General features: G+C 38.9%; 1 protein-coding gene across 2 annotated transcripts in view; it reads left to right on the forward strand.

The window, feature by feature from the left end:
* Positions 1–26,717, forward strand: part of TMOD3 (tropomodulin 3) — an 88,044-nt gene that overhangs the window by 55,512 nt on the left and 5,815 nt on the right. Inside the window, exons 4-9 of one of the 2 annotated variants that reach the window (XM_005900459.3) lie at positions 9,207–9,329; positions 10,538–10,627; positions 12,635–12,765; positions 14,482–14,589; positions 19,929–20,072; positions 21,674–21,818. In XM_005900459.3, coding sequence (XP_005900521.1) covers positions 9,207–9,329; positions 10,538–10,627; positions 12,635–12,765; positions 14,482–14,589; positions 19,929–20,072; positions 21,674–21,818 — 741 coding nt within the window. Of the gene's footprint in view, positions 1–9,204; positions 9,330–10,537; positions 10,628–12,634; positions 12,766–14,481; positions 14,590–19,928; positions 20,073–21,673; positions 21,819–26,717 lie in introns of both variants that reach the window. The other variant, XM_070377900.1, reaches the window with a different exon arrangement.

The following is a 26,717-nucleotide window of genomic DNA, read 5'->3' on the forward strand; positions in this document are numbered from 1 at the left end:
ATCTTGCACTGGAGGCTGTAATATTAGGTTTTTCATTTTAATTGATTTAAGCTGTTATATCCTCTTGATGAATTGCCCATTTTGTCATTATTAAGTGACCTTCTTTATCCCTGGTAATGTTCTTGCTCTGAAATCTACTTTATCTGATATTAATATAACCAATATTGCTTTCTTTTGATTAGTGTTAGCATAGTATATCCTTTTCTATTTATTCTGTCAGTTTTTGTTCCTTTTCTTCTTTTTTTTTTTTTTGTTTCATATCTTCCATGTCTCTACATAACCTTTTGAACATATGAACCTATGCAGTATAGTAACTATTTTAATATCCTTACCTGCTAATTTTATCATTTGTCATTGCCAAGTCAGTTTTAATACATTGATTTTTTTCCTCTTCCTTATGGATTGAATTCCTCTACTTCGCATGCTGGTAATTTTTATTGAATGCCAGACATTATGAATTTTAACTTTTTGACTGCAGGATATTTGACCTACAAATAGTTCTTGAGTTTCATTCTGAGACATGATTAAGTTAGTTGGAAACAGTTTGATCCTTTGGGGTCTTGCTTTTTAAGATTTGTTAGGTGAGACTAGAGCTGTGTTCAGTTTAGGGCTCATCGTTTCTCCACTACAGAGGCAAGGGAGACCCTTCTGAGTTCCCTACCCACTGAGCCAAAGAATAATGCTTTTGAACTGTAGTATTGGAGAAGACTCTTGAGAGTCCCTTGGACAGCACGGGGATCCAACCAGTCTGTCCTAAAGGAAATCAGTCCTGAATATTCATTGGAAGGACTCATGCTGAAGCTGAAACTCCAGTACTTTGGCCACCTGATGTGAAGAACTGACTCATTTGAAAAGACCCTGATGCTGGGAAAGAGTGAGGGCAGGAGGAGAAGGGGACAACAGAGGATGAGATGGTTGGATGCCATCACTGACTCAATGGACATGAGTTTGAGTAAACTCCGGGAGTTGGTGATGGACAGGGAGGCCTGGCATGCTGCAGTCCATAGGGTCACAAAGCGTCAGACACGACTGAGCAACTGAACTGAACCCAGTGCCCTGTGAATTATGAGGTTTTTCCAGGCTGGTCAGTGGGAGAACATTCTGTGCCCAGCCCTGCATGAGCCTGTGCACTGTTATTTCTAATCTTTTCAGTGGTTTTTTTCCTTGACCCAAGGTAGTTTCATCACTCATATCTGCTGATCTGTACTCTGCTGAATGTTAAAAGGCAGCCCTCTGTAGAGCTCCAGAGTGTGCTCTCTGTGTAACTCTTCCCTCTCTGATGCTTTGTCCTATAAACACTGACTGCCCTCATCTTTCTGGACCTCAGCTGCGTCTCCTTGGTTCAGAGAGTTCCCCGGGCTCTACCTGGGTTATTCCCTGTGCTGCAGCCTGGGTTCTCTTCTCCAGGCAGTAACCTGGGCAGTCACGGCACTTACTGTGTTTCTCACCTCTTAGGAATCACTGTTCTTTTTTGCCCGATGATCAGTGTCTTCAAAACTTCTTCCTTATGTTTTGCCCTTTTTGGCATGCAATCATGGGTAAATCCTGACCCTATTCCTCCATGTTGGCCAGAAACGGAAGACTCCAGAATCACATACTATAGATACATGGTTTCCTCAACTAGAGTATAAGCTCCTCAAAGTAAAGAATCTCTTATTTTCCTTATGCTGTCTTTCTGGCTCATTATCTAGACTATTCAAGCTCACTAAGCATTTGTTGAATAAAGAGGCATTTATTGGGACTTCCCTGGCGATCCAGTGTTTGGAAATCTGCCTGCCAATGCAGGGGACATGAGTTTGATCCCTGGTCCAGGAAGACCCCTCATGCTGCGGAGCAGCTAAGTCTGTGCACCACAACTACTGATCCCACACACCCTAGAGCCTGTGCGCTGCAGCAGGAGAAGCTACCACAATGAGAAGTCTGTGCACTGGCCCAGTACAGCCAGAAACGAAATAAAGAAAATTCTTTTAAATGACAAAAAAACGAGGCATTTATTGATGATCATATTGTAATATTGAGCAGGTGTCATGGGTGCTACTGGGTCAAAACAAAAATTCCTCTCCAGAATCTGCCTCCCTGGTCCTTTGGTTTGTTTGATTTCTGGTTTGTACCCTTCCTATCAAAAAGCTGTCCCCAAATCCCCTATGGACATTATAGTGGCCGAGTTCCCTTAAATCTTTTCTGGAACAGTGTAGCTTATAAACATACACGTAGTAAAATTAGCTAGGGCCTTTCTCTATAGAAATGAAATAAGTAAGAGACGCCTCTGTTTCTATTTATTGTACTTTCTATATACTGAGCAAGGATGGGACCATGACAAAGACAATACTTAACATTCTGATAGTTGTAACTTGGTATCAGAGCAGAAGGGATGAGGACTTTTGAAGAAAGGTCCTGGCAATAAAATTAATATGGTTCATAATATTTTACTGATTTTTGGAACAATAACAAGGGTCTTGGCAAAATATTCCTTTTTTTTCTCTTTTCTCTTCTTGGCACAAACACAGTCTGGATAAATGCCTACATTTCAGCTACTATTGTATAAATTTTATCTTGGTTTCTTCTATTTCCTTAGCTGTCATTCTGTAGTTGCAGAAACATTACTGAGCTATTTTAACATTCTTAGCAACCAAGAGTCATAGCCCTGCTTTTGTTTTATTGCATTTGGGAGTGGCGAAAGATTTTTTATGATCTTATCATTCCTTATTTTCATATTTTGCTACAATGTAAAGAACTCTAATTTCAGTTTTTAACATTGCTTTGTTAAAATCCAGTTTTAGACATTGTTAAATAAGGAAATTAAAGTTGTCAGATAGAATGCTGTGTAACTGAAGAACAGAAGTGAATAGCCATTTTTTTAGACATTGTATTATTTCAAATAAATACAAATATTAAAAGTTAGAAGTCAGGGCTTTCTGACCGTACTTCAAGGAGAGAAAAGGTAAAATTAGTACAGATTACTCATCCTAATCTTATAAGTATAATCTCTGTAATTATACAGATTACCACTTTATCAACATGAGTAGGTAAAAATGAGAACCATATAGGGAACATTTTCAAAAATATCCATGCCTAGCCAATCTTCATTTTCTGAATTAAAGAATCATGGATATAGACACTTGGGACTTAATGGTTTTCAGTACTCCAGGATTGTTTTTGGAAAATTCTATCTCTCTCACATACACATGCAAGAAATTCCAGAGAAAATAAGAATAAAGAATTAACATGGGTCTATTGTGTTTACTGTATACCAGTTGCTTTATATGTATTAAATCATTTTATCAGAATGAGATTGAGAATCCATGATTTGAAAAAACACATCAGAAGGAAGATGATCATAATAAAATAGTATACTAATGAAGTTTGTTAACAGATGGTTTTGGATAAAAGTAGTATCAAATTTATGCATTTCCCTACCTGCTGCAAACACACACACACACCCCTTTACACCCCTACATAATTGTACATCGAATAAAAGCTGAGCATTTCACTCATCCTGTAAGATGTTGAGGGCACGTATCACATTAATTGTTATAATGGAGATTAATTTATCAGCATCTCTTAGTAATTAAGATTTGTAACTTAAATCTCATTTATGAGACTAAATTAACACCCATGTTTACAAAGGTATTTTCTGTTAATATGGAATTGATCAAGCAGTTTGTTAACTCTGTATTTCTCAGAAAACAGCTGATTTTGACACACACACTGTCTGGTTGAATGTGTCTCATAAAATTACCTTTTTTTTTTTTTTAATCTCTATAATTTAGGGGGCCAAATATAAATTTACTCAAAATGACAAAAAAAAAAAAAAAGCCCTTATTTAATACATCAGCCCCTTCAGTTCAGTTCAGTTCAGTCGCTTAATTGTGTCCAACTCTTTGCAACCCCATGAACCACAGCACGCCAGGCCTCCCTGTCCATCACCAACTCCTGGAGTCCAACCAAACCCATGTCCATTGAGTTGGTGATGCCATTCAACCATCTCATCCTCTTGTCCCCTTCTCCTCCTGCCCTCAATCTTTCCCAGCATCAGGGTCTTTTCAAGTGAGTCAGTTCTTCGCATCAGGTGGCCAAACTATTGGAGTTCACCCAGGACTGATCTCCTTTAGGATGGACTGGTTGGATCTCCTTGCAGTCCCTTAGTGTTTTTTTAAAAAAACATCTTTATTAAGATGCAACTCATATCATAAAATTTACCCATGTAAACTGTACAACTCAGTGGTTTTTAGTACATTCACAGAGTTGTGTCATGATCAGCACAGTCTTAAGTTTAGAACGTTTTTATTATCCCTGAAAGAAACCTTAAACCATGAGCAGCCAGTCTCTACTCCTCACTGAAATGCTCCAGCCCTAGGAGACCAGTCATCAACTTTTTCTCTAAATTTGCCTGTTCTGGACATTTCAAATAAATGGAATCATACAATATGTGTTTCCAACTGATTTCCTTCACTTAGCCTGATGTTTGGGTTGGGAGTTTCATCTGTGTTTTAGTATACATCAGTGCTTCATTCCTTTTTATATGGATCAATAATATATCGTTGTATGGAAACACACACTTTGTGTATCCATGCATCAGTTGATGAACATTTGGATTGTTTCAACTTTTTAGCTATTACGAATGATGCTGCTGTGAACATTTGTGATTCCCAGGTGGCGTGGTGGTAAAGAATCCGCCTGCCAGTTCTGCAGGCTCCATCCCTGGGTTGGGGAGATTCCCTGGAGGAGGAAATGGCAATCCACTCCAGTATTCTTGCTGAGAAAACCGTGCGGTTGCAGAGTCAGACATGACTGAGCACACAACCTGCTTTCCATTTTCCTGTGTACAAGTTGCTGTTTATACCTACTAGTGAAATTGCTGGGTCATATGGTGACTGTTTTTTTAACAATTTGAAGAACTGCAAAATTGTTTTCTAAAGTGGCTTTGCCATTTTACATTCCCACCACCAGTATTAGGGTTCTAATTTCTCTGCATCCTGGTCAACTCTTGTCTATTTGATTATAGCCATCTTTGTAGCTGTGAAGTGATAACACTCATTGTGGTTTTGATTTGCATTATCCTGATGACTAATGGTATTGAGCATTTTTTCATGTGCTCTTAGACATCTGATATCTTCTTTAGATAAGTGTTTCTTCAAATCCTTTGCCTATTTTTAAATTGATGTCTTTTTATTGCTGATTTTTGTCAGTCAATATTTGATTTATTATTGATGAATATTCTTTGTATATTCTAGATTTTGTATCACATATGTAATTAGAAATCGGTTTCTCTCATTCCAGAGCTTGTCTTTTCACATTCTTGGTGGTGTCAATTGTCCCACAAAAGTTTTAGATTTTTATATAGTCCAGTGTATTTTTTCTTTTGTTACTTGTACTTTTGTGTTATATCTAAAAAATCATCGCCTAATTCAGGATCTTGGAGATTTACGCTTATGTTTTTGTTTTTGTTTTTTTAGTGTTATAGTTTTAGCTCTGATATTTAGATCTGTAGTTCATTTTGAATTATTATTTTTGTATGGTATATTATATAAGGGTCCAACTTTGTTCTTTTGCTATTGTCCCAGCACCATTTGTTGAAAAGACAACTCTTGCTCAATTGAATTGTCTTGATATCCTTGTACTGAACTAAACCTTCAGCCACCTCCCTGTGGAGTTATTAAATGAGATAAAAATACTTACTGTTCCAACCCTTTGTTCTTTGAGAGTGATCATTGGTCATCTGGGAGGCTGGTTAGAAATATAGATTCTTAGGGCTTGCATCAGACCTACTGCATGAGTCTGCATTTTAATAAGATCACCAGATGGATGACATGCACGTTAAAGCTTGAGAAGCACCAGTTTAAACCACTTTGAATTGGGTATTCTGTTACATGCAGTTGAAAGCTTCCTTATTAATATAAGTGCATTATAGTTCGCTAAAAAGACTTCTAATTCAGATGTAGGAAGTTGCAAGAAAGTTCTTATTCTCACCAAAACAAACAATATAAACTACATAATCACAGTTTAAAAAAAAAAAAAATACCAGAGAGCTTGAAGACACAAATCTTAGTGACTCCAGAAAGTGGTAAGTCTTCCATAAGAGAAGTGACCCTCTCTCTGCCTTCTTTCCTGACTGAAATATAGAGAAAAAGCAGAAGCCACCGTACAGAGGAATAAGAAGTCAGCCTAACTTTTAAACTTCTAATGGCTATGTATGGGCTAACATGATAGAGTATAAACCAGTGAAGTTATAGTCTAGCTAAATAGTTTATAGTTATAAAGTTCTGTCCACTAGAACTTTCTGCCATGATGGAAGTGTTCAGGATCTGTGCTAACCAGTGTGGTAGCTACTAGCCAGACATAGCTAGTGTGACTGAGAAGCTGAATTTTTAATTTTAATTAACTTAAACCTAGTCACATATGGCCAGTGGCTACCATATTGGACAGTGCATTGCATAAGACGGAGTGAGACCACACTGCCCTTTAGATCTTCATTTAGTGTTAGGGATCCTACTCTAAGAACCAAGGCAGGGAAGCAAAGCTGAGAGAAAATTCCTGAGGCATGGTTTTAGCTCAGGAGAACTGAGAGAAATCCTTTTCCGTTCACCTCCACATTCACAAAGTGTAGAGCAGACAACACGAGAGCAGGGCTGAAAGAAGTAGGCATCTCAGAGGTCTCAAAATCTCACCAGAGCTCTAATCCCAGGCCTTGCTGAAGATTAAGTCCTGATCTTTCCTCAAGTGAGGAAATGAATCAAAGTTGCAACAAAAAGCCCAAGTTCAGCTCTACTGTAAAGCATGTAACTTCAGTCTTGACCTGAGGGCCATGCCCCTTTCTGGGAGCAAATATAATTTCCTTTAGTCTCTGCTATACTTTTCTACAAAAATGCCCAATACAAAATCAAAGGTCTTAAGACACATGTGGCCCATAATCAAGAAGACAATCAATAGAAGACCCAGAGGTGATCCAGATATTGGTGTTATGAGTCAGAAACTTTATGACAGAAATACCAGATCTGCTGGACAAGGTGCACCACATGGATCAACAGATGAGGAATTTCGGCAGAAACATGAAAACTGGTTTTGTTTGTTTGTTTGTTTTTTTAATAAACGGAAATACTAAAAAATAAGAAATATAATATCAGAAATTAAGATATTTTAGATGGGCTTTTTGGGCTCCAAAATCACTGCAGATGGTGATTGCAGCCATGAAATTAAAAGACGCTTACTCCTTGGAAGGAAAGTTATGACCAACCTAGATAGCATATTCAAAAGCAGAGACATTACTTTACCAACAAAGGTCCGTCTAGTCAAGGCTATGGTTTTTCCAGTGGTCATGTATGGATGTGAGAGTTGGACTGTGAAGAAAGCTGAACGCCGAAGAATTGATGGTTTTGAACTGTGGTGTTGGAGAAGACTCTTGAGAGTCCCTTGGACTGCAAGGAGATCCAACCAGTCCATTCTGAAGGAGATCAGCCCTGGGATTTCTTTGGAAGGAATGATGCTAAAGCTGAAACTCTAGTACTTTGGCCACCTCATGCGAAGAGTTGCCTCATTGGAAAAGACTCTGATGCTGGGAGGGATTGGGGGCAGGAGGAGAAGGTGGCGACAGAGCATGAGATGTATGGATGGCATCACTGACTCTATGGACATGAGTTTGAGTGAACTCCAGGAGTTGGTGATGGACAGGGAGGCCTGGCGTGCTGCGATTCATGGGGTCGCAAAGAGTCAAACACGACTGAGTGACTGAACTGAACTGAACTGAGCTGACAATACCTGACAAGCTTTGGCCAGATTCCTGGGAGTAGTGTGCATTGTGGGAGGTTTCCTTATGAGTTACACTGATTGCTGTTTACCTTGAACAAGAATTATACATTACTCACTGCCCTGATTATTAAGCCCACAAACATTTCTTTTGATAGAACACTGCATAGATTTACCAGGCCACATGGCCTCATACTTTCCTGGTAATTTTCTGATAGAAAAGAAAATAATTGAACTTCTGTGAAGACACACCTGTGAAGGCCTTCCTAGATCACTTAGTTACAATTTTTACCTCTCTCGGGAAGTAAATGAGAGGCAGTCTTGGTAACTTGGTCCCACTATGTGTAAATATATCTTGTTTGGTCAGCTTGTGCTGCAGTTATATCATTATCATTTTCCATTCACTTCACATTTTAAATTTTTCTTTGAACATACGGTAATAAAATATCAAATTTTCACATACCAAGAACTATGGGTTTCTAGAAGAACTGTTTTCTTAAGTAACCTTGTTACTGTCCAGACTTAGAAGAACAGTGCCAGAAGGTTTCAGATGACCACTCAGTACATACAGAAATCTCTTTTCAATTAGAACTTAAAGTTTTGGAAGTGTTTTTGAATGTATTTCTTTTCTTTTTGGCTGCAATGCATCTTCTTTGCTGTGCAAGGGCTTTCTCTAGTTGGGGCAAGTGGGGCGACTCTTCTTGTGGTGCACAGGCTTCTCATTGCCGTGGCTTCTCTTGTTGCAGAGCCCAGGCTCTAGGGCTCAAGGGCTTCAGTAGTTGTGGTGTACAGGCTTAGATGCTGTCTGCCACGTGGCATCTTCTCCAACACTGAACACGTGTTCCCTGCATTGGCAGGCAGATTCTTAACCTCTGCCCCACCAGGGAAGTCCAAATTTTTAGAAGTTGAATTGCCTCTGCCATCCCCCAGGGACTCTAGCAGTTCTTGGCTTAAGAATAAGAAAGTGAATTGTTTTATTTCCTTAATCTGTTTATAGATTTTTTTTATGATTTAGTTTTTTTTTAAATATTTGTAGAATAACTCATTATTACTCCAAAAAGAACCTATTTTACTTTCACAAATGGGAAAATTTCTCAGTTCATTTTTTTTTTGGTTCTGATTGTTATGGCCAGAATATTGCATTGGAAACTTATAAATACACACTGAAGATGAAACAGAGTTATTGTAGATGTTAATTTTTTTTTTTGCTTTCCTTGTTTATTTTTTAAGCATTCTTAATACTGAGTTTGTATTTATTTTGGGGGGTGTCACCGATTAAAAATGCTGTGATAGCTTCAGGTGAACAGCAAAGGGACTCAGCCATACATACATATGTTTTAGATGTTAATCTTGATTTTTATTTCAGCTTCAGTTGTACATACTTCTAATAATTTCTGTTAGAACAAAATGGTAATGAGTTACTAGCAGTAATAGTGAAATTAACAAACTGCTTTGTTTTACAGGGAAAATATTTATCCCCAAACAGAAACCTGTACAGACTTTTACAGAAGAAAAAGTGTCTCTTGATCCAGAACTAGAAGAAGCTTTGACAAGTGCTTCTGATACAGAATTGTGTGACCTCGCAGGTATCTCCTAAAATAAATTAATTTGTGAGTGAGAATAGAGGGGGAAAATGCCAACACATACCTGTATTCACTACACAAATGCTGGCTTTGCCTAGCGAAGTGCTCCTGAATATGTAACCATATATTTGGCTTTGTTTTTAACACTATAAATCTGACATAAAGGATTTTGTTTCTTTAAATTCTCTTTAATGATCAAATTTTAATGTTAATGGAATTTATTGATTATTGGATGTCTTTTTTCCCCCTTCTTGCCATCTTTGAAAGTCTTTATTAAAGACTTTCATCAGCCGGTGCTCAGCTAAAACCTATCTCCAAGGTCAACTGGTATCCCGTTTTATCAGAAGACCCAGAAATGGGTAACTGGAAATTAGATAAAGTAGTCCTGAGCTATCATCCCACTTTCCTAACTTTCCTGAAGTTAGATGGAACTCCAAACCTCCCTGTGATTTTTCACTACCCATTTCTTATCTGGACCAGTGTCTGCCCCCAGCTACCTCCACCCACACCCATTTTCCTAGATAGAAAAATACGATGCCTGGGAAGATCTTAGTACCAAATAACCCTAAGAATTAACAAGAGAAGCACAGTCAGGGTGTGGTACCACACCTGGAGCAGGTATCTTATTCCCTGGGGGGCTGAGGACTATGAACTTGTAAACAGTACACTCATCAGAATGGAACGGGCCAGTACAGTAGTAGCTTCTGCCTCATTTGTGCAAAAGGGCAGCAAAAACAAAACCACATTTATTTCTAGTCCTAAGGGATGTGATTTTAATCTTAAATGTGAGAATTCAACTGTACTTTTTAGTACTCTGCTCTCAGCTGAAGTACAAATGTAAATTAATATTAAGAGTCAAGGTTAAGTTGAAAAATCTGTTTTTTATCTCATTCTGTTTGGAGAAACATTGTAAGAAGGGTGGATGGATAGCAGTAGATCATTTCCATTTTCTCTCTTGGCCACCAGATGGAGCTAAGCACAGGTTTACATTTAGGGTCAAGCTGGCTCCAGCTGTGTCTAAATTCAGACGTGGGGAGAAAGTACAAGGGTATTGATAAGAAAGAGATTGTAGGGGATTTTTTTAATCATGTTGTCTCCTTTTTTGGGCTAAAAAATGTGTGTTTAATTGAATATGAAAATGTCCAGAGAATATTAAAATCGCTGATAGAAATTTGGGGGTATAAAATAATGTTCTTTTTCTATATTTGTAGCTATTCTTGGGATGCACAATTTGATAACAAATACACAGTTCTGCAACATAGTGGGAAGCAGTAATGGTGTCGACCAAGAACATTTTTCAAGTAAGAACTTATAATGCTTTGTGAATTCTAATCTTTTGTTAATTATGTTTTGTTTCCTCCATGTAATGACTTCAGTATTTGCATGCCAAATGTTACGTATGTGTGCTGGAATCCTGAGATTCCAGTTACATGGTATTGACAGTAGAAAACCATTGAAAATAGAATATTAAATATTGTATGCTTAATGTGTCAGCAGACATAATAGGAACCACTCTCACCTTACTAAATAATGCTAATGGTAAATGCTATAAAAACCAGTCAAACTTGGCTTTAATTGGCATTTTGTTTTTGGTGTTCCTAATTTTCAGGAAGTCTACAACAGTGCTGACAAAGAAACTATATTATAAAATCAGATTCAGGAGAAAGCAAAGAATTCTTCAGACCCTAAACCTTTTTGTCTGATGCAATGTTAGACTAAAGCAAAGCTTTTTTAAAAATTCATGTATAAGACATTTTAAAACTACCAAAATAATGCATATTGTGTAGTAAATTCAAACATGACTTACATGCACAAGAAGTAAGTGTCTCTATTCACAGCCATCCTGCCTTCTACTTCCTGCACCACCACCCCACCCTCAGCCATGACTATTAACGATTTGGAATGTATCCTTCCCGACTTCGTGTTATGCTTATATAAACTTATATATGTACACATGTTATAAATATCTTTTCTTTTCTTTTTTTTTTTTTTTTTTTACAAAAATGGGATCATACAAGAGGTATTTTTTGTTACTCAAGTTTTCAGTAATAATACTGCTGGCTAATTTTTTTTTTTTTTGAATGCTTACCATCGGCCATGTTCTTCTGTGCATAGCTCTTGAATGTAAATTGTTCTCAATTCTTACAATAGTTCTATGAAATAAGTATTATCATCTCTAATTTGCCTGTGAAGGAGCTGAAGGTTTAGAATGATGAAGCTAGCTTTAATATCCCATGAACTCGGTGGTGAGGATTTTGATCTATGCTATGTAATGTATTGCTTAGCAACATACCACATTTCCTAGTGAGTGCATATAGATTTACCTCATTCAAACATCTTTATAACATTCCATTTTATGAATGTTCTGTAATTGGCCATTCTCCTGTTTTTTTTTTTTCTCTTTATTGTGGAAATGTTCAAGCATACATAATAGAAGAGGGAATAACATATCCATTATCCAGCTTCAACTGTTTTTCACATCTTGCCAGCTCTGTTTCGTCCACTGACTGCCTCCCTCCCATCCGTTCTGCTTTGTTCCCCGAAATATTTTATTTTTTTGTTTGTTTTATTTATTTTTCTTTTTTTCCCCGAAATATTTTAAAGCAAATCCTGTTTGTTTATATTACCTCACCCATTTCCATATGTGTCTCTCACAAAGGCTCTTCTTGTAACATAACCACAATGCCGTTATCAAACTTAAAGATTATGAGTAATTCTTTCATGTTGTCCAATAACCAGTCCACATTCAGATTTTCCATATTCTCTCAAAAATGCCATTGCACAGCTGGTTTGTTCAAGTCAGGATCCAGAAGGGTCACACATTGCATTTGCTTGTCATTTTTTTTTTTTTCAGTTCTTCTTAATCTCTTAACAGTTGTTAAGATTTTATTATATTAGAACTTTGAGGTATGAGATTTTATCGTATTAGAACTTTATCTTGAACATTGCTAAAAGTAAATGGGATCACCATTTGTGTCAGCTTGTATCAGCAAATATATTTTTGTGATAAAGATATCTTATAATACACCAGGAGGCAAGAGGCAGTGAAAATACTCATTTTTGAAGGCTGATACATTGCAAGCAAATTAAATGTTGAATTATGTTTGGTACTTATATTCAGTAAAGCTTTATTTCAGTGCTTTGTGTGTCAGCACATAAATGATCTTTTAGAAATTTGGGGAAAGAAACTTATAAATTAGTTCTACTGCATGTGTGTGTGTTTGTGCTATGTGTTTCCAAGTTAATATATGCTCTCACTATAACAGTGTCAATCAGTGACATACTTGCTCTTTCCATTGTTACTGCAGATGTGGTAAAAGGGGAAAAGATTCTTCCAGTATTTGATGAGCCCCCAAATCCAACCAATGTTGAAGAAAGTTTAAAGAGGATTAAAGAAAATGATGCTTATCTTGTTGAAGTTAATTTGAATAATATAAAGGTAGGTGTGATAAGCAGGCAGAAAGCTATTTTGAGTTGCTTTGACTCAGCTGGATCTCGGCTGAGAGCTGGGCAGTTTTGATATAGACTGATCCCTTCTACTTAATGGTAAAGTTTTTACTTCTAGTAGTATACTAACAGAGATTTCTTCTATTTTAGAAGTTAAGATATAAGAGTATTTTCTGATTTACTTTTTAAAGGCTATCATATATTAATAGAAATATAAACTCTGCAGATGGCAGTATATGTCTTGGGCTTCCGAAGTACTGCCCTTTTATAGGAGCATTTTAGTCTTTCAGTTTTTGTCTTTTTCATCAGGTCCCTTGAAATATAATGTAGATGTTGTGAAATTCTCCCTGTCTAGTGTGCACTTCTGTGAGTTAAAGCAAATGCATACAATCGCACCACCACCACCACTGTCAGATGTAGAACATGTCACACCCTCCGTCCTCATTCCTGCCACCAGCTCCAGCCCCTGACAACCATGGATCTGTTTTCTTTCCATTATCGTTTTGCTTTCTCCAGAATTTCATATAAATGGAGTCATATAGTGTGTGGCCATTGAATCTGGTTTCTTCACTTAGCATAACGCTTGTGAGAGTCATCTGTGCTGTTGCATGTCTCAGTGGTTTGCGGTTTTGTGTTGCTGAGCAGTATTTCTTTGGATGTGCCGTGGTTTGTGTGTCCATTCACCAGCTGATAGACTTGAGACTTAAGAGTTGCTTCCAGTTTGGGATAATTATAAATAAAGCCACTATACACATTCACATACAAGTTTTTGTGTGAATATGTGTTTTCATTTCTCTTGATTACACACCCAGAAGTGGGTTTTATGGGGTCTTACTGGGACTTTTAAAATGCAACTCTTCCATGAAGTAAAAAAAGAAGAAATGAGTTAGGAGAGCATAAGGATAATTAATTACCGAAGAGTAAACTCAGATGATCTCTTAGGTATTATTAGCCATTGTATGATAGCCTTGTTACAGATTCCTCATTTTAAATGTTAATTTATCTGAATTGAAGGCAGAGAGAACATCTGGAAATTACAGGAACCTAGGGAATTAGACCTCTGTGCTTTCTGTGGGTGTTCCTTCCTGTGAGTGGAGGCAGGAAAGCCTTGGGAAAAGCTAATGTGCCTAGTTGATCACTAATCTTTTTTTTTTTTTTTTTTTTTTTAATTTACTTCTCATGTATCTTGGCCTCTAAATCAATAGTAATGATCTGAAAATAACCAGGCTACAGGAAGCTGAAGTCTTGATACTAAGAGGAAAAACAGATGTCTCCTAAAACTGTCTCTTTCCTCATTTCAAGTTAATCTTTCTTAACACCTTACAGCTTGTGACTGAGAACAGTATGTCATCTGCCTCAGAAAGCACTATAAGTAGATTCCCACATCTTTCTCTTTGTAGAAAAATGGAACCATTTTAAATACTCATAATACAAATAATTAAAAAGAGAATAGTGAGAATTTTCTTTAACCTTGTGCTAGAAAAGCAGTGATGTATGCTTTGCTCTATGCCAACAGATATACAGTACTAGAACAGTCAAAGAGATGAGGTGACTGAGTTGTTAGTTTTCATTTGTAGGACAGTGGTTATATGTTACATAATTTCTGAGTACATTTTAAGCAAAAGAGAAAGTAGAGATGTCTTTGATTATTGGACTGAATTTACTGAAAACTAAAATGTAATAATGTTTCATATTTTTGTCTTTCAAGAATATCCCAATTCCAACCCTAAAAGATTTTGCAAAGGCTTTGGAAACCAACACACATGTGAAATATTTCAGTCTTGCAGCCACCCGAAGCAATGACCCTGTTGCTACTGTAAGTAAGCTGTGACTAATAATATTGAAATTATGACTGTGTAATACCAGGATATGTTACAAAGGTGATTAAACTGGTTTTATGAAAAGATGTACTTTTTTAAAATTCAACTATACTTCAATAAAAATAAATTTAAAAATAAATAATTTTAGTGTAGTTTAAAAAATTTTGTGTTCTAAGAGCTACTGTTAGTAACCATGATGTTCAGTAGTCAATAAAAGCAAGTATCAGTTTAAAAATTTTTTTTACTTTTTTTTTCAATTTCTGATTACTATTAGGCAATATATTATTTACTATCCTTTTATATTTATTTTTTCCATGTATTTCCCTTCTTTGAAAATTTTAAAACATGAATGGAGTTTTAAAATGCAGTGGAGTTTAGAGTGCAGTGTAAGCTGTTCTGCAACTAAATTTTTTACTTTAATATATCTTAGAGGTCTTTTCCTATCAGCATATAAAGTTCTACATCATTCTTTTAAAACCTGTAGAGGGTTCCATTTATGGATCTACAGTGTTGGGTTTTTATCGATGCTTTTTAATGTGTCTGTTGAAGTGATCATGTGGTTTTTGTCCTTTATTCAATTAATACATATTACATTGCTTAACTTTTGTATGTTAAATCAGTTTTGCATTTCTGTGGGAAGTCCCACTTGACTATGATATAAACCCTTTTCTTCTTGACTTTGAGGGTATCAATCCGTTTCATTCTCCTCCTACCTGCTTGGGCATTCTTCCTCTGGTCCCTAAACTGGTTCCTTCTCATCTCCCCAGCATCTGAACCTCTAAACGGCTCAGAGCTTGGCCCTCGTCCCTGTTCTTTTCTTCGTCTACACTCACTTTCCGGGTGATCTCATTCTGTTTCATTGCCATATATTATCCATGTATTACAGTGACTCCCAACATTATTATCTCCAGTTCATACCTCTCCCCTGAACTCCAAACCCATGTTCAGCTTCTCCTTAACAGCTTTACTTGGATGTCTAACAGAAGTCTCAGACCAAAATCCCAAACCAGACTCCTGACTTCCATCCCATACCTGCCTCTCTCACATTCTTCCCCATCTCACTAAATGGAAACGTCATTCTTTCATTTGCTCAAGTCAAGATAATAATAATGGAGTGACTTCCCTTTGTCACAACCTTAAATGTATATCCCACTCTGTCTTCAGGTATTTCCTTTATATCCAGCCACTTCTCACCATCTTCACCACCACCACCTGGTCCAAGCCACTGTCTTCCCTAATCTGGATTATTGCAGTGGCCTCCTAACTTAACTGCATGCTTCCACCTTACCTGCCCCAGAGCCAGCTCTTTATACAGCATCACAAGTGACTCTTAAAACTTAAATGATTTCATTCCTATACTCAGAAGCCTCCAGCAGATCCCTGTCTCACTAAGTAAAAATCAGATTCTTTCAGTGGCCTAGTAAGGCCTTAGCTGAGGAGACTCACCTCCTTTGTTGCTATTTTTTTCATTTTATTCCAGCTGTACAGCCTCCTTGCTCCTATCTCCCTAAAGATGCTCCACATAGTTTAACTTCATCGCCTTAATTATTTGAGTCCTTGCTCAGATGTCACCCTCCAGGGGAGGCTTTTCCTGAGCCCTGTATATAAGATAGCAAGCCAGCTTTTTCCCCAACACTCCCCATCTACCCTGCTTTGCCTTTTATTCCTCCTCTATAGTCCTTTTTACCATTTGACATTATGTTTTGCTTTCTTATTTATTATCTGGGCCCCCCACTAAAATGTAAGTTCCATGAGGTAGAGACTTGGGTGTTTTACGTCAGAATCTATAGAGCAGTGCCTATCAAAAATAGGCCATTTAGTTCAGTTCAGTCACTCAGTCGTGTCCCACTCTTTGCGACCCCATGAATCGCAGCACGTCAGGCCTCCCTGTCCATCACCAACTCCCAGAGTTCACTCAGACTCATGTCCATCGAGTCAGTGATGCCATCCAACCATCTCATCCTCTGTCATCTCCTTCTCCTCCTGCCCCCAGTCCCTCCCAGCATCAGAGTCTTCTCCAATGAGTCAACTCTTCGCATGAGGTGGCCAAAGTACTGGAGTTTCAGCTTTAGCATCATTCCTTCCAAAGAAATCCCAGGGCTGATCTCCTTCAGAATGGACTGGTTGGATCTCCTTGCAGTCCAAGGGACTCTCAAGAGTCTTCAACACCACAGTTCAAAAACATCAATTCTTCGGCACTCAGCCTTCTTCACAGTCCAACTCTCACATCCATACATGACCACTGGAAAAACCATAGCCTTTACTAGACAGACCTTTGTGGGCAAAGTAATGTCTCTGCTTTTGAATATGCTATTTAGGTTGGACACAACTTTCCTTCCAAGGAGTAAGCGTCTTTTAATTTCATGGCTGCAGTCACCATCTGCAGTTTTTGGAGCCCCAAAAAATAAAGTCTGACACTGTTTCCCCATCTATTTCCCATGAAGTGATGGGACCAGATGCCATGATCTTCGTTTTCTGAATGTTGAGCTTTAAGCCAGCTTTTTCACTCTCCACTTTCACTTTCATCAAGAGGCTTTTGAGTTCCTCTTCACTGTTGGGGGCCAGAGTGAGGTACTCCGCCCGTGACAAAGGTCATGAGGAAGGAGGCTCGACATACGCAAAGGCGGGATCGAGCCTCAGGAGTCCCCCTGGAACTCCTCGAGCATCTACCCCCATAACCAGAGCCTGCCTACTTTACTACTTTGTGCTTACCTACACCTCTGACTTTACGGGGGGCTGTCCCCCACCACCTCTTTCGGAGAAGGAGTTAACCTAGAGCTCCAGTTAATAATAATTCCTGGGCGTGATAAGAGTGTTTTAACCTACAAACTCCTCTGAAGGTTCTCTAGCCTGCCTGACAGGCTCGTCCAGCCACATGTGATTGCTCACAGCCTCCCAACCGTGAGAGGCACGAGATGCTTTAAACCTTCTAAAAACAGGTTCCTTAGAAAAGTTAGAAAACTATTAGTATAAGTATAATGGGCTAATTAGAAATTGTGTTGGTGAAGGGTTTTTCATTTGTTGAGCCAATGTTTGTTGCTAAGTCTCCATATCCCCTGCCCTTACACACATTAATGAATATATAGAAGGAATAAGTATTAACCTTTGATATTAATCACGCTAGACCTTAGGCTAAGTAAATTCTTTCCTTAACTAAAACCCACTACACCCTCACCCTGTAGGAATGTAACTTTACTTGGGTGGCGTCTGTTTTGAGAATAATCAGCCCTGGAGAAATAAGTGTCCTGATTGACTGACCGCTGTCACAAGGAGAGGGTCGTAAATTGTCAGCAGGCCCCCCCTGGCCAGAAGATGATGTAACACCCCTAAGACCTCTGTATACATTTGTGTGAAGCACCTGACTTTAATAAAAGTCAGGACTGCTGTCCCCACGTGACTTTTGTATAACATCTTAGTGTATAAAAACAGACTCTGGAAAATAAAGAATTGGGATCAGTTTCTCGAAATACTGGTCTCCCCATGTCGTTCTCTCTCTCACTCTGGTTGAGTCTCCATCTGGAGCGCGGAACCCACCATGCTTACTAATTATGCCTGGGCTTCTAAGATCCGACCGGGGAGGCCTCAGTGTCTCCTCTCCTTCGGGAGAACGGAAGGACGCCTGCGGCCTACGTAAGTGGTGCAAACTTCTTGTCTTGAAGTTTTATTGGTCTCCCGCGTAAACCAAGCTACTCAGCCTCTTTTCTCCACTGAATTTTCCTACTGAGCTATCCTTATTCTATTACTCTTTATATCTTTAATTAATATCTAATTGAAGCTATTGTATCCTGATCCTCGCCTATGCCGTCTCTCCTTCGAATACCCTGGATCAGCCGGGGCTGGTCCCCGGCACTTCACTTTCTGCCATAAGGGTGGTGTTATCTGTATATCTGAGGTGATTGATATTTCTCCCGGCAATCTTGATTCCAGCTTGTGTTTCTTCCAGTCCAGCATTTCTCATGATGTACTCTGCATATAAGTTAAATAAACAGGGTGACAATATACAGCCTTGACGTACTCCTTTTCCTATTTGGAACCAGTCTGTTGTTCCATGTCCAGTTCTAACTGTTGCTTCCTGACGTGCATACAGATTTCTCAAGAGGCAGATCAGGTGGTCTGGTATTCCCATCTCTTGAAGAATTTTCCACAGTTGATTGTGATCCACACAGTCAAAGGCTTTGGCATAGTCAATAAAGCAGAAATAGATGTTTTTCTGGAATTCTCTTGCTTTTTCGATGATCCAGCAGATATTGGCAATTTGGTCTCTGGTTCCTCTGCCTTTTCTAAAACCAGCTTTTAACATCAGGAAGTTCACGGTTCACATATTGCTGAAGCCTGGCTTGGAGAATTTTGAGCATTACTTTACTAGCGTGTGAGATGAGTGCAATTGTGCGATAGTTTGAGCATTCTTTGGCATTGCCTTTCTAAGGCCGTTAGTAACATTTTAATAAATGTGGGTACGGATGGATGGATAAGGAATTTACCTGAGGTCACCTAGCCAGTTGTTGCTAATAGGTAGTTCAGGAGAGTAGATACCTGCCTCAAGTTCTTTATAGTGTGGCTGCCCCTGTTGCCTTTAACGACTTTTAAGTTTGATCTTACCCCATGTTCTCTGGAGTTTGGCCTTTCTTTTGACCCCTCTGCAGGGCTGTATTAATAAGCTCACATTCATATTCTTCTGTTACCCGCCTCCCCAGCCCTTCTCTTTCCCCTCTGCTCACTTACAGGCTTTGTTAATTATTCAGTATAGTGTTTATTAAGCACTGGGTCAAATGCCTAGCACTGCCACATCCTGTGAGAAATTGTAATGCAAGCAGATGCAAGACACTGTTCTCTGAGGTGGTGAATGTTTAGTTAGGCCCTTCTTTTCCATAGTTCTTATGCTCTAGCAATTCCAGTTATTTGTGGCCTTTCTGTTCTTGCTTTGGCAGTTAGTTCATAATTTCCCCTCATTTGGGCTTCACTGTAACCTAGCTACAGCAGGACCCAAGTAAGAAAACTTGTCCCAAAGAGACACTGATGAAGTTATTCCTACACAGAGACTGAGAGAAAGTCTGAGAAACATGGGAGAAAGAAGCAATAAGCAGAAGCATGAATGAATAGCAGTAGAGAGTGTTAGCAACAGAGAATTACACATGACAACAAATTTAAAGTTTGCGACCAAGTGCATGTGAAAAGTAGATACATGTGAGATCTGTGAGGTGGCCTGTCAAGCTTAAACAATCTAATAAGAAACATTAAGGTAGCTGTATTGATGTGTGTATTTCTTCAGGCGTGTTCAGTGTTTATTTACCACGTGCTGTCAAACTAATCTCCAATTATTTTCTGTAATTTCCAGGCTTTTGCAGATATGCTAAGAGTGAACAAAAATTTGAAGAGCTTAAATATGGAATCCAACTTTATTACAGGAGTTGGGATTCTAGCACTGATTGATGCTTTGAAAGAGAACGAAACCCTGATGGAGCTGAAAATTGACAACCAGGTTGGTGGTCTACAGCAGCAGCTTTGAAGAAGCTGCAGCCCACACTCCCTGCAGGGCTTGGGGACTCAGGAGGCAGGCAAAAGGAAGGCTTTCCAGGGAGCCCTTGGGAAGGCAAAGGCCTGAAAAGGGATGAGAACTTTTGGGGCATTCAGAATCTTAATGTATAGAAAGGTATACAAGCAGCTCTCCCTGGTTGGTCTGTAGAGGATTGAGATGGCTAGTGGTTTTGAACTAGAAGGATTCTTAAAGGTGACAGTCCAGCCTCAAAGTTTTCAGTTCTTAGGTAGCAATAGCCACATAATAACCTTTCTGTGGCTATAACATGTCAGTCTCAGACACGAGGTAAACAGAATAGTTCATGAAAAACAGAAAACTCCAGTATCCAGGGTACCCTGAGGGCACAGCTTCTGTCCAGCCACATTGGGTGCTGACCGCCTAAGATATTGCTGGATCACCCAGAGCCAGATGCACTTTTCTTTAGAGAAGTAGAGAAACACATGTTAGAAATATTTCCATCTAGAATGTAGTTAACTAAAAATAAAACAACATATACATTTGAGTGAAATACTTCAGTTTATTTTATTTGAAAAGTGAATCCAGTTATTTTTTTTTAATATGTGGTAAATGACTCCCTCAATTCCCAACATAAATAAATTTTATAGATTATGAAGATAGAATTATATCTTAAAATTTAACCAAAAAAAATTTAACCAGAATGCTATTTAATCAATGTTTCCAATCTTTTGTTGAGATTTAATTCACATACCATATAATTTACTTGTTTAAAGTATACATACAGTTTTTAGTACATTCATAGAGCTGTATAACCATTACCACTGCCTAACTCCAGAACACCTCCATCACCCCAAAGAGAGATTCAAACCCACTAGCAGTCAATTCATGTTCAGCTCTCCCACCAGCCTCTGGTAGCCACTGATGTACTTTCTGTCTCCATGCATTTGCCTGTTTTGGACAGTTCATATAAGTGGAGTTATGTAATACGCGGTCTATTGTGTCTGCTTTCTTTCACTTAGCAAAATGTTTTGGAGGTTTATTCATGTGGTAGTATGTTACCAGTATCTATTCTTTTTTTATGGTTGAAGAATCTATTATATTTGGATACTTTCCACTTTTTGGATTGTAGAAATATGTTGCTATGAACATTCAGGTGCAAATTCTTATGAATATGTTTTCATTTCTCATGGGTATATACCTAGGAGTGTAATTGCTAGGTTACATGGTAACCCTGCACTTCACTTTTTGAGGAATAGCCGAATTTTTTTTCATAATAGCTGCACAATTTTACATTCCTGCCAGCCTGTCTGAAGCTCCTAATTTTTCCATGTATGTTGCCAATACTTATTATTGTCCATCTGTTTGATTATAATCATCCTAGTGAGTATGAAGTGGTATCTCATTATAATAATCCACATTTTTTTGATGTCTATATGATTATACACTGAACTTATTTTTTTTTCTCTTATATGTTGTAAGAATTGGGAAAGTATTTTGAAAGAATCAGCATATACATGAATGTCTTAGACTTGACTTATATTTTGAACTAGCTTATTAATACTATTCTTTATTTCTAATTATTCCAGAGGCAGCAGCTGGGGACAGCTGTAGAATTGGAAATGGCCAACATGCTTGAGGAAAATACCAATATCCTTAAATTTGGATATCAGTTTACTCAGCAAGGACCCCGAACCAGGGCAGCTAATGCAATAACAAAAAACAATGACTTAGGTAAGACATACTTAGTATGAAATCAAAATTCTGAACTGTAATATTAAGCTAATGTATTGGAGGAACTTTGTTTTTAGTAAGTTTTTACACAGGGTTTGCAGTTCTTTTAATACTGACTGAATTAGAGTTCGGTTTAAATGAAGTTGTAGTGATTATTAGGTTAGTGGATGAGAACCTACTTCGTAGCTTTTAGTGAAATATGAAATAGTTTTCTACAACAGATATTTTGTTCTCAGTTATAAGTTACCTCTTGGAGGTATTAAAACAAAGAATTCAACATTATAGGAAAATTTTGCCCTTTTGATCAAACCAGAAAGTTTCACCCTTTTAGAAATTCAGTTTCACGTGGTGATATATAAAATAGTTGTAGTTTTTGAATTTATTTTATTTTTTAACTTTACAATATTGTATTGGTTTTGCCATATATCAACATGAATCCGCCACAGGTATACACGTGTTCCCCATCCTGAACCCTCCTCCTTCCTCTATCCCCGTACCATCCCTCTGGGTCGTCCCAGTGCACGAGCCCCAAGCATCCAGTATTGTGCATCAGACATGTAGTTTTTGAATTTTAAGTTTGGTGTTTCTTATTGAAGGGGCTTACGTGGTAGCTCAGACTATAAAGAATCTGCCTGCAACGTGGGAGACCCAGGTTCGATCCCTGGGTTGGAAAGATCCCCTGGAGAAGGGAATGGCTACCCACTCCAATATTCTTGCCTGGAGAATTCCATGGACAGAGGAGCCTGGCAAGCTACAGCCCATGGAGTCGCAAAGAATCAGACATGACTAAGCGACTAACACTTCTCATTGAAATATTTTTTAAAATGCATGCAGAGAATTAAAATTCTTCTTTTTAAAAAATTAATTAATTTATTTTAATTGGAGGCTAATTACTTTACAGTATTGTAGTGGTTTTTGCCATACATTCACATGAATCAGCCGTGAGTGTACAGGTGTCCCCCATCCTGAACCCCTCTTCCACTTCCCTCCCCATCCATTCCTCAGGGTTGTCCCAGTGCACCAGCCCTGGGCTCCCTGTCTCGTGCATCGAACCTGACTGGCAATCTATTTAAAGGGAGTCACATTCCACTGTGATGCAGTTAGTTCTTTTAGGCTTCAGCCATATTTGCCTTTGCATTTTTAAAGATTTCTGGAGCAGAAAAACCTTTAATCCAGATCACTGTGAAAAATATTAGTTCAGACTTTTTGTTCTTTGATGACTGTAATTTCTCGTAGCAGATTTTAGCCTCTTTTTTTTTAAAAGGGAAATTTGGTGTGTGTTGTTTACTTTAGATGTAGTTTGGAAAGTATGCTGATTATTTAGTATTTCTTCATTAGTTAGCTTCTGTTTTTTACACTTCAGGAATTTAAATTTTGCCTTTTACAGCAGTGTTTCTCAAGTCTAACTGAACTTCACAGTTAGAAAACCTTAAGAACATATACCTTATTGGCTTTAAAAAGTTAGTTTTTTACTTACGAGGTTATACTTCATTCTAATAATCTATTTTATTTTCTAAGACTTTAAACTTTTGAAGGTCGGGGGCCATGTGTATCTTTTGAATCCACAGCTTTAAAACCATGTCTGACAATAGTAGGTACTTAATAAAGATTTATTAAGTAAAAAAAATGTAGTAGAATTTGAATCCTGCTCAAAGTTGAATTTTCTCCTAACTAAGCAGCTTTCCTGGGACACTCTTCCAGAATGGGAGATAGCAGAGAGGAAGAACGGAGAGGACGAATGGAGAGAGTGAGTCTCCATGCTTCCTCTCCTCTGAAACCACCTTAGCTTTCCTGGGATCCCACCAGCATCCTTGTAGCCCTAGCCATCTGTCACCTATGTCCCTCCTAGAGAAGGTCCCAGCAGCCGTCTGGCAGGAGCAGCACCGCAAGGGCCTGTATGTATCCAACCCTGCACACGAAGGGGTGCCGGCCCCTGAGGGCTCAGCGGTTGTGCTCTTCTGCATGCGTGTTGTGGCAGATGCTTTGTCCAGATCTGTCAGAAAGGAAGGCCTGATAGCAGAGCAAGAAAGACTTTTGGCAGGTGGAAGATGCAGGGAACAGATGAAAACAATTTCCTGGGCTGCCTTCTGTCAACACTGGGAAGTTAAGGAGTTGTGCATAGGCGTGTTTAAGAGGATGAAGAGGCCATGTGGTCAGACACCAAGCTGAGGGCAAATGGCTTTGTGCTGGTAGCTCTCTAGACAAACCGCCTGCCCTCCCCACGCTGTTTCATTCTGGTCCAAACCAGAGCTTCAGACACGGGTCTCAGGCGTAAAATGAGAATAAGGACATTCCTGGAGTGAGGAATTGCATGGATAGAAGCTCAGATTTGGGACTAAGCAAGTTATATTTATATGCTGAAGACAGCCTGCAGATTTTGAGAACTGACTTTCTTAACAGGATGCAGGATCCAGAATAAACTTTGCTCAAGTACTTGCTATTTGAAGCTAACAGAATGAAAATAAAATGCTGCCAGCGGATTAAGAGGGAATACCAATAGGAGGCACTAAAGTTACATGGTCAGGAACTTAGATTTCTTTGGAATTTATGTGGAGGTATTTGAGAGCCATTTTAGGGCACTCACTGAGTGCATGATTAAAATGATGCTTCAAAAACACGATTCTTACTACTCTTCCAGAGATGGAGAAGAAATGAGATCAGTTAGGATTTATTGGCAATTGACTAATCATGAAGTGTGGAGAACTTATGTTAGTGGAGGGGGTTTTGGAAAGAAATTGCTAAAGAATTGTGAATAGGGCCAAATGTATTAGTCTCTCATCTATAGGCTGAACTGAGGAATTGCTGAGGTAACACGTGGCGCCAGTGAGGAACGGGGGTCAGGAGTGGCCTCTGCCTATCCTCTGCTGTCCTGTGTGCGCAGCAGCGGCAGCCTACCTTCCCTGAACGCTCAGCTGGTTTTACTTGTTACCCTGCACTTTGATTTCTGCCTCTAGATCAAGATGGCAAGCCTATTAAGACTGTTTTCTTACAAGCATTCTAGTATGTGGTAACTGGACAGAGATATCAGAGAACAAGACTTAACAACTTGCACAGCATCTCTGGGGCATATAATTTTCCTTCACCTTGCAAATAGGGCTGTATCCTAGCTTTAGTGTCCCGATGTTGATAACGTCTCCCTCTCTCATTGTTTTCTTAGTCTCAACTTTTCACTGAAATAATCCTACCTACTCGCCATCTCTCCAGCTAAGAAGTATCACGGCTATAACAGCAAAGAGGTTATATGGTGTATGTGCAACATTCGATTGAACTCTGTCTTATGTTCCTGTCTTGACACTCACTAACTATGTAATCAGTTTTCTATACTTTGTTCTATCTGTCCTATCGATCTTGTTTTTAATGTGCATTTTTAGAATAATATGCATTTTAACATCTGAAATGGTCTGCCAATAATATCCAAACACTACTGCAATTCAAAATTTTCTTGGAAATGTTCTACTTTAAAGAATATGATTTGCCTTTCAGATATATCCATGTGGTTCAGATATCTATATACATGAATTAAGTTTGTATTTGCAGACTCAGTTCTCCATTTGATTTCTTCCCCTAATATTTCAGTAAACTTGTTCTTTGTTAACATGGGCTAAAATTAGAGTTGAGGTGCACACAGTTATATAACTGTGTATATAAATGTTCATGGGGACCTGAAACTGCAGCCCTCCTGGTTTGCATTTTCTAGCCAGCGCCCAGCCAATAGCTGGACAGGCTTTTATTCACGTCACTTGATTGTCCAGTCATCTCTTAAAGGCCAGTGAACAGAAGCCAGCAGTCAGAACGACATGAGAGCAAGACCTGTAGCCTGGCCAGGAGGCCTGTGCACCTGTTGGCTTTTCATTCCTCTCTTAAAACAGCCAGTTCAGGCTGCACAGAGGCAGCTGCCTTCCTGCTTGCTTCCACAGAAGAGAGTATAGAAATTAACAGACCAACCATGTAACTTACACAGAGGAACTTAACTTACTGGTAAGAGTATCAAAACCAATTATGTGTACATGCAGATCCTCTAACTTTATAAAGGCTAAATTGGCTTTCCTCACTCTGAAAAGATGGCTGGCCTCAGGACCATTCCTTAACCCCACTGAATGCTTTCTATATTAACACAATACTAAGCAGCCTTGGGGCTTCCCTGGTGGCTCAGAGGGTAAAGCATCTGCCTGCAATGCGGGAAACCCAGGTTCAATCCCTGGGTCGGGAAGATCCCCTGGAGAAAGAAATGGCAATCCACTCCAGTACTCTTGCCCGGAAAATCCCATGGATGGAGAAGCCTGGTGGGCTACAGTCCACGGGGTCGCAAAGAGTCGGACATGACTAAGCGATTTCACTTTGAAGCAGCCTTGAATTGCACAGCCATGAGGTTCAGGTGTCACTATTCTCCTGTTACAGAGGATGAGTTGAGGCTCAGAGAGGTTGCCTTGCTTGCCAAAGAGCACACTACAAAAAGCAGCAGGTTCCCACTGCCCAATGCTGAGGAGCCCTGAGCTGCCAGCTCTCAGCAAATGTTCTCTGGTGGCTGATAGGTGAGAGAGAAGGTAGCAAGATCCTGACTGAAGACCTCGCCCTGCTGCCAACAAGCATGGCCTCGCAGCTCAGGGTCTCCAGCCCGTGCCTAGGCTGGGCACCCTTAGATGTGCGCCTTTGTTTACTCTGCTAACTGTGGGTCAACCACTTTGACCTCCCGAGTTTATGGTAGCCAGAGGTGACATCACCATGTTACTAGGGTCTAACATCTGCATTACTTTGCATTTGTTGTATTCTCAGAGCCCCAAACTGGCTCATTTTGTAGGAGATAAGAGAAGGAAAATTTGGAGAGCAGTAGTAGCAACTCACTTACCTTTGAAACTTTCAAAAGTATTTTTGGTATGTTCTTTCACAAACTAAGGAAAT

The sequence above is a fragment of the Bos mutus genome, chromosome 10, assembly GCF_027580195.1.
Source record: "Bos mutus isolate GX-2022 chromosome 10, NWIPB_WYAK_1.1, whole genome shotgun sequence".
In the NCBI taxonomy this organism is placed as follows: Eukaryota; Metazoa; Chordata; class Mammalia; order Artiodactyla; family Bovidae; genus Bos; species Bos mutus.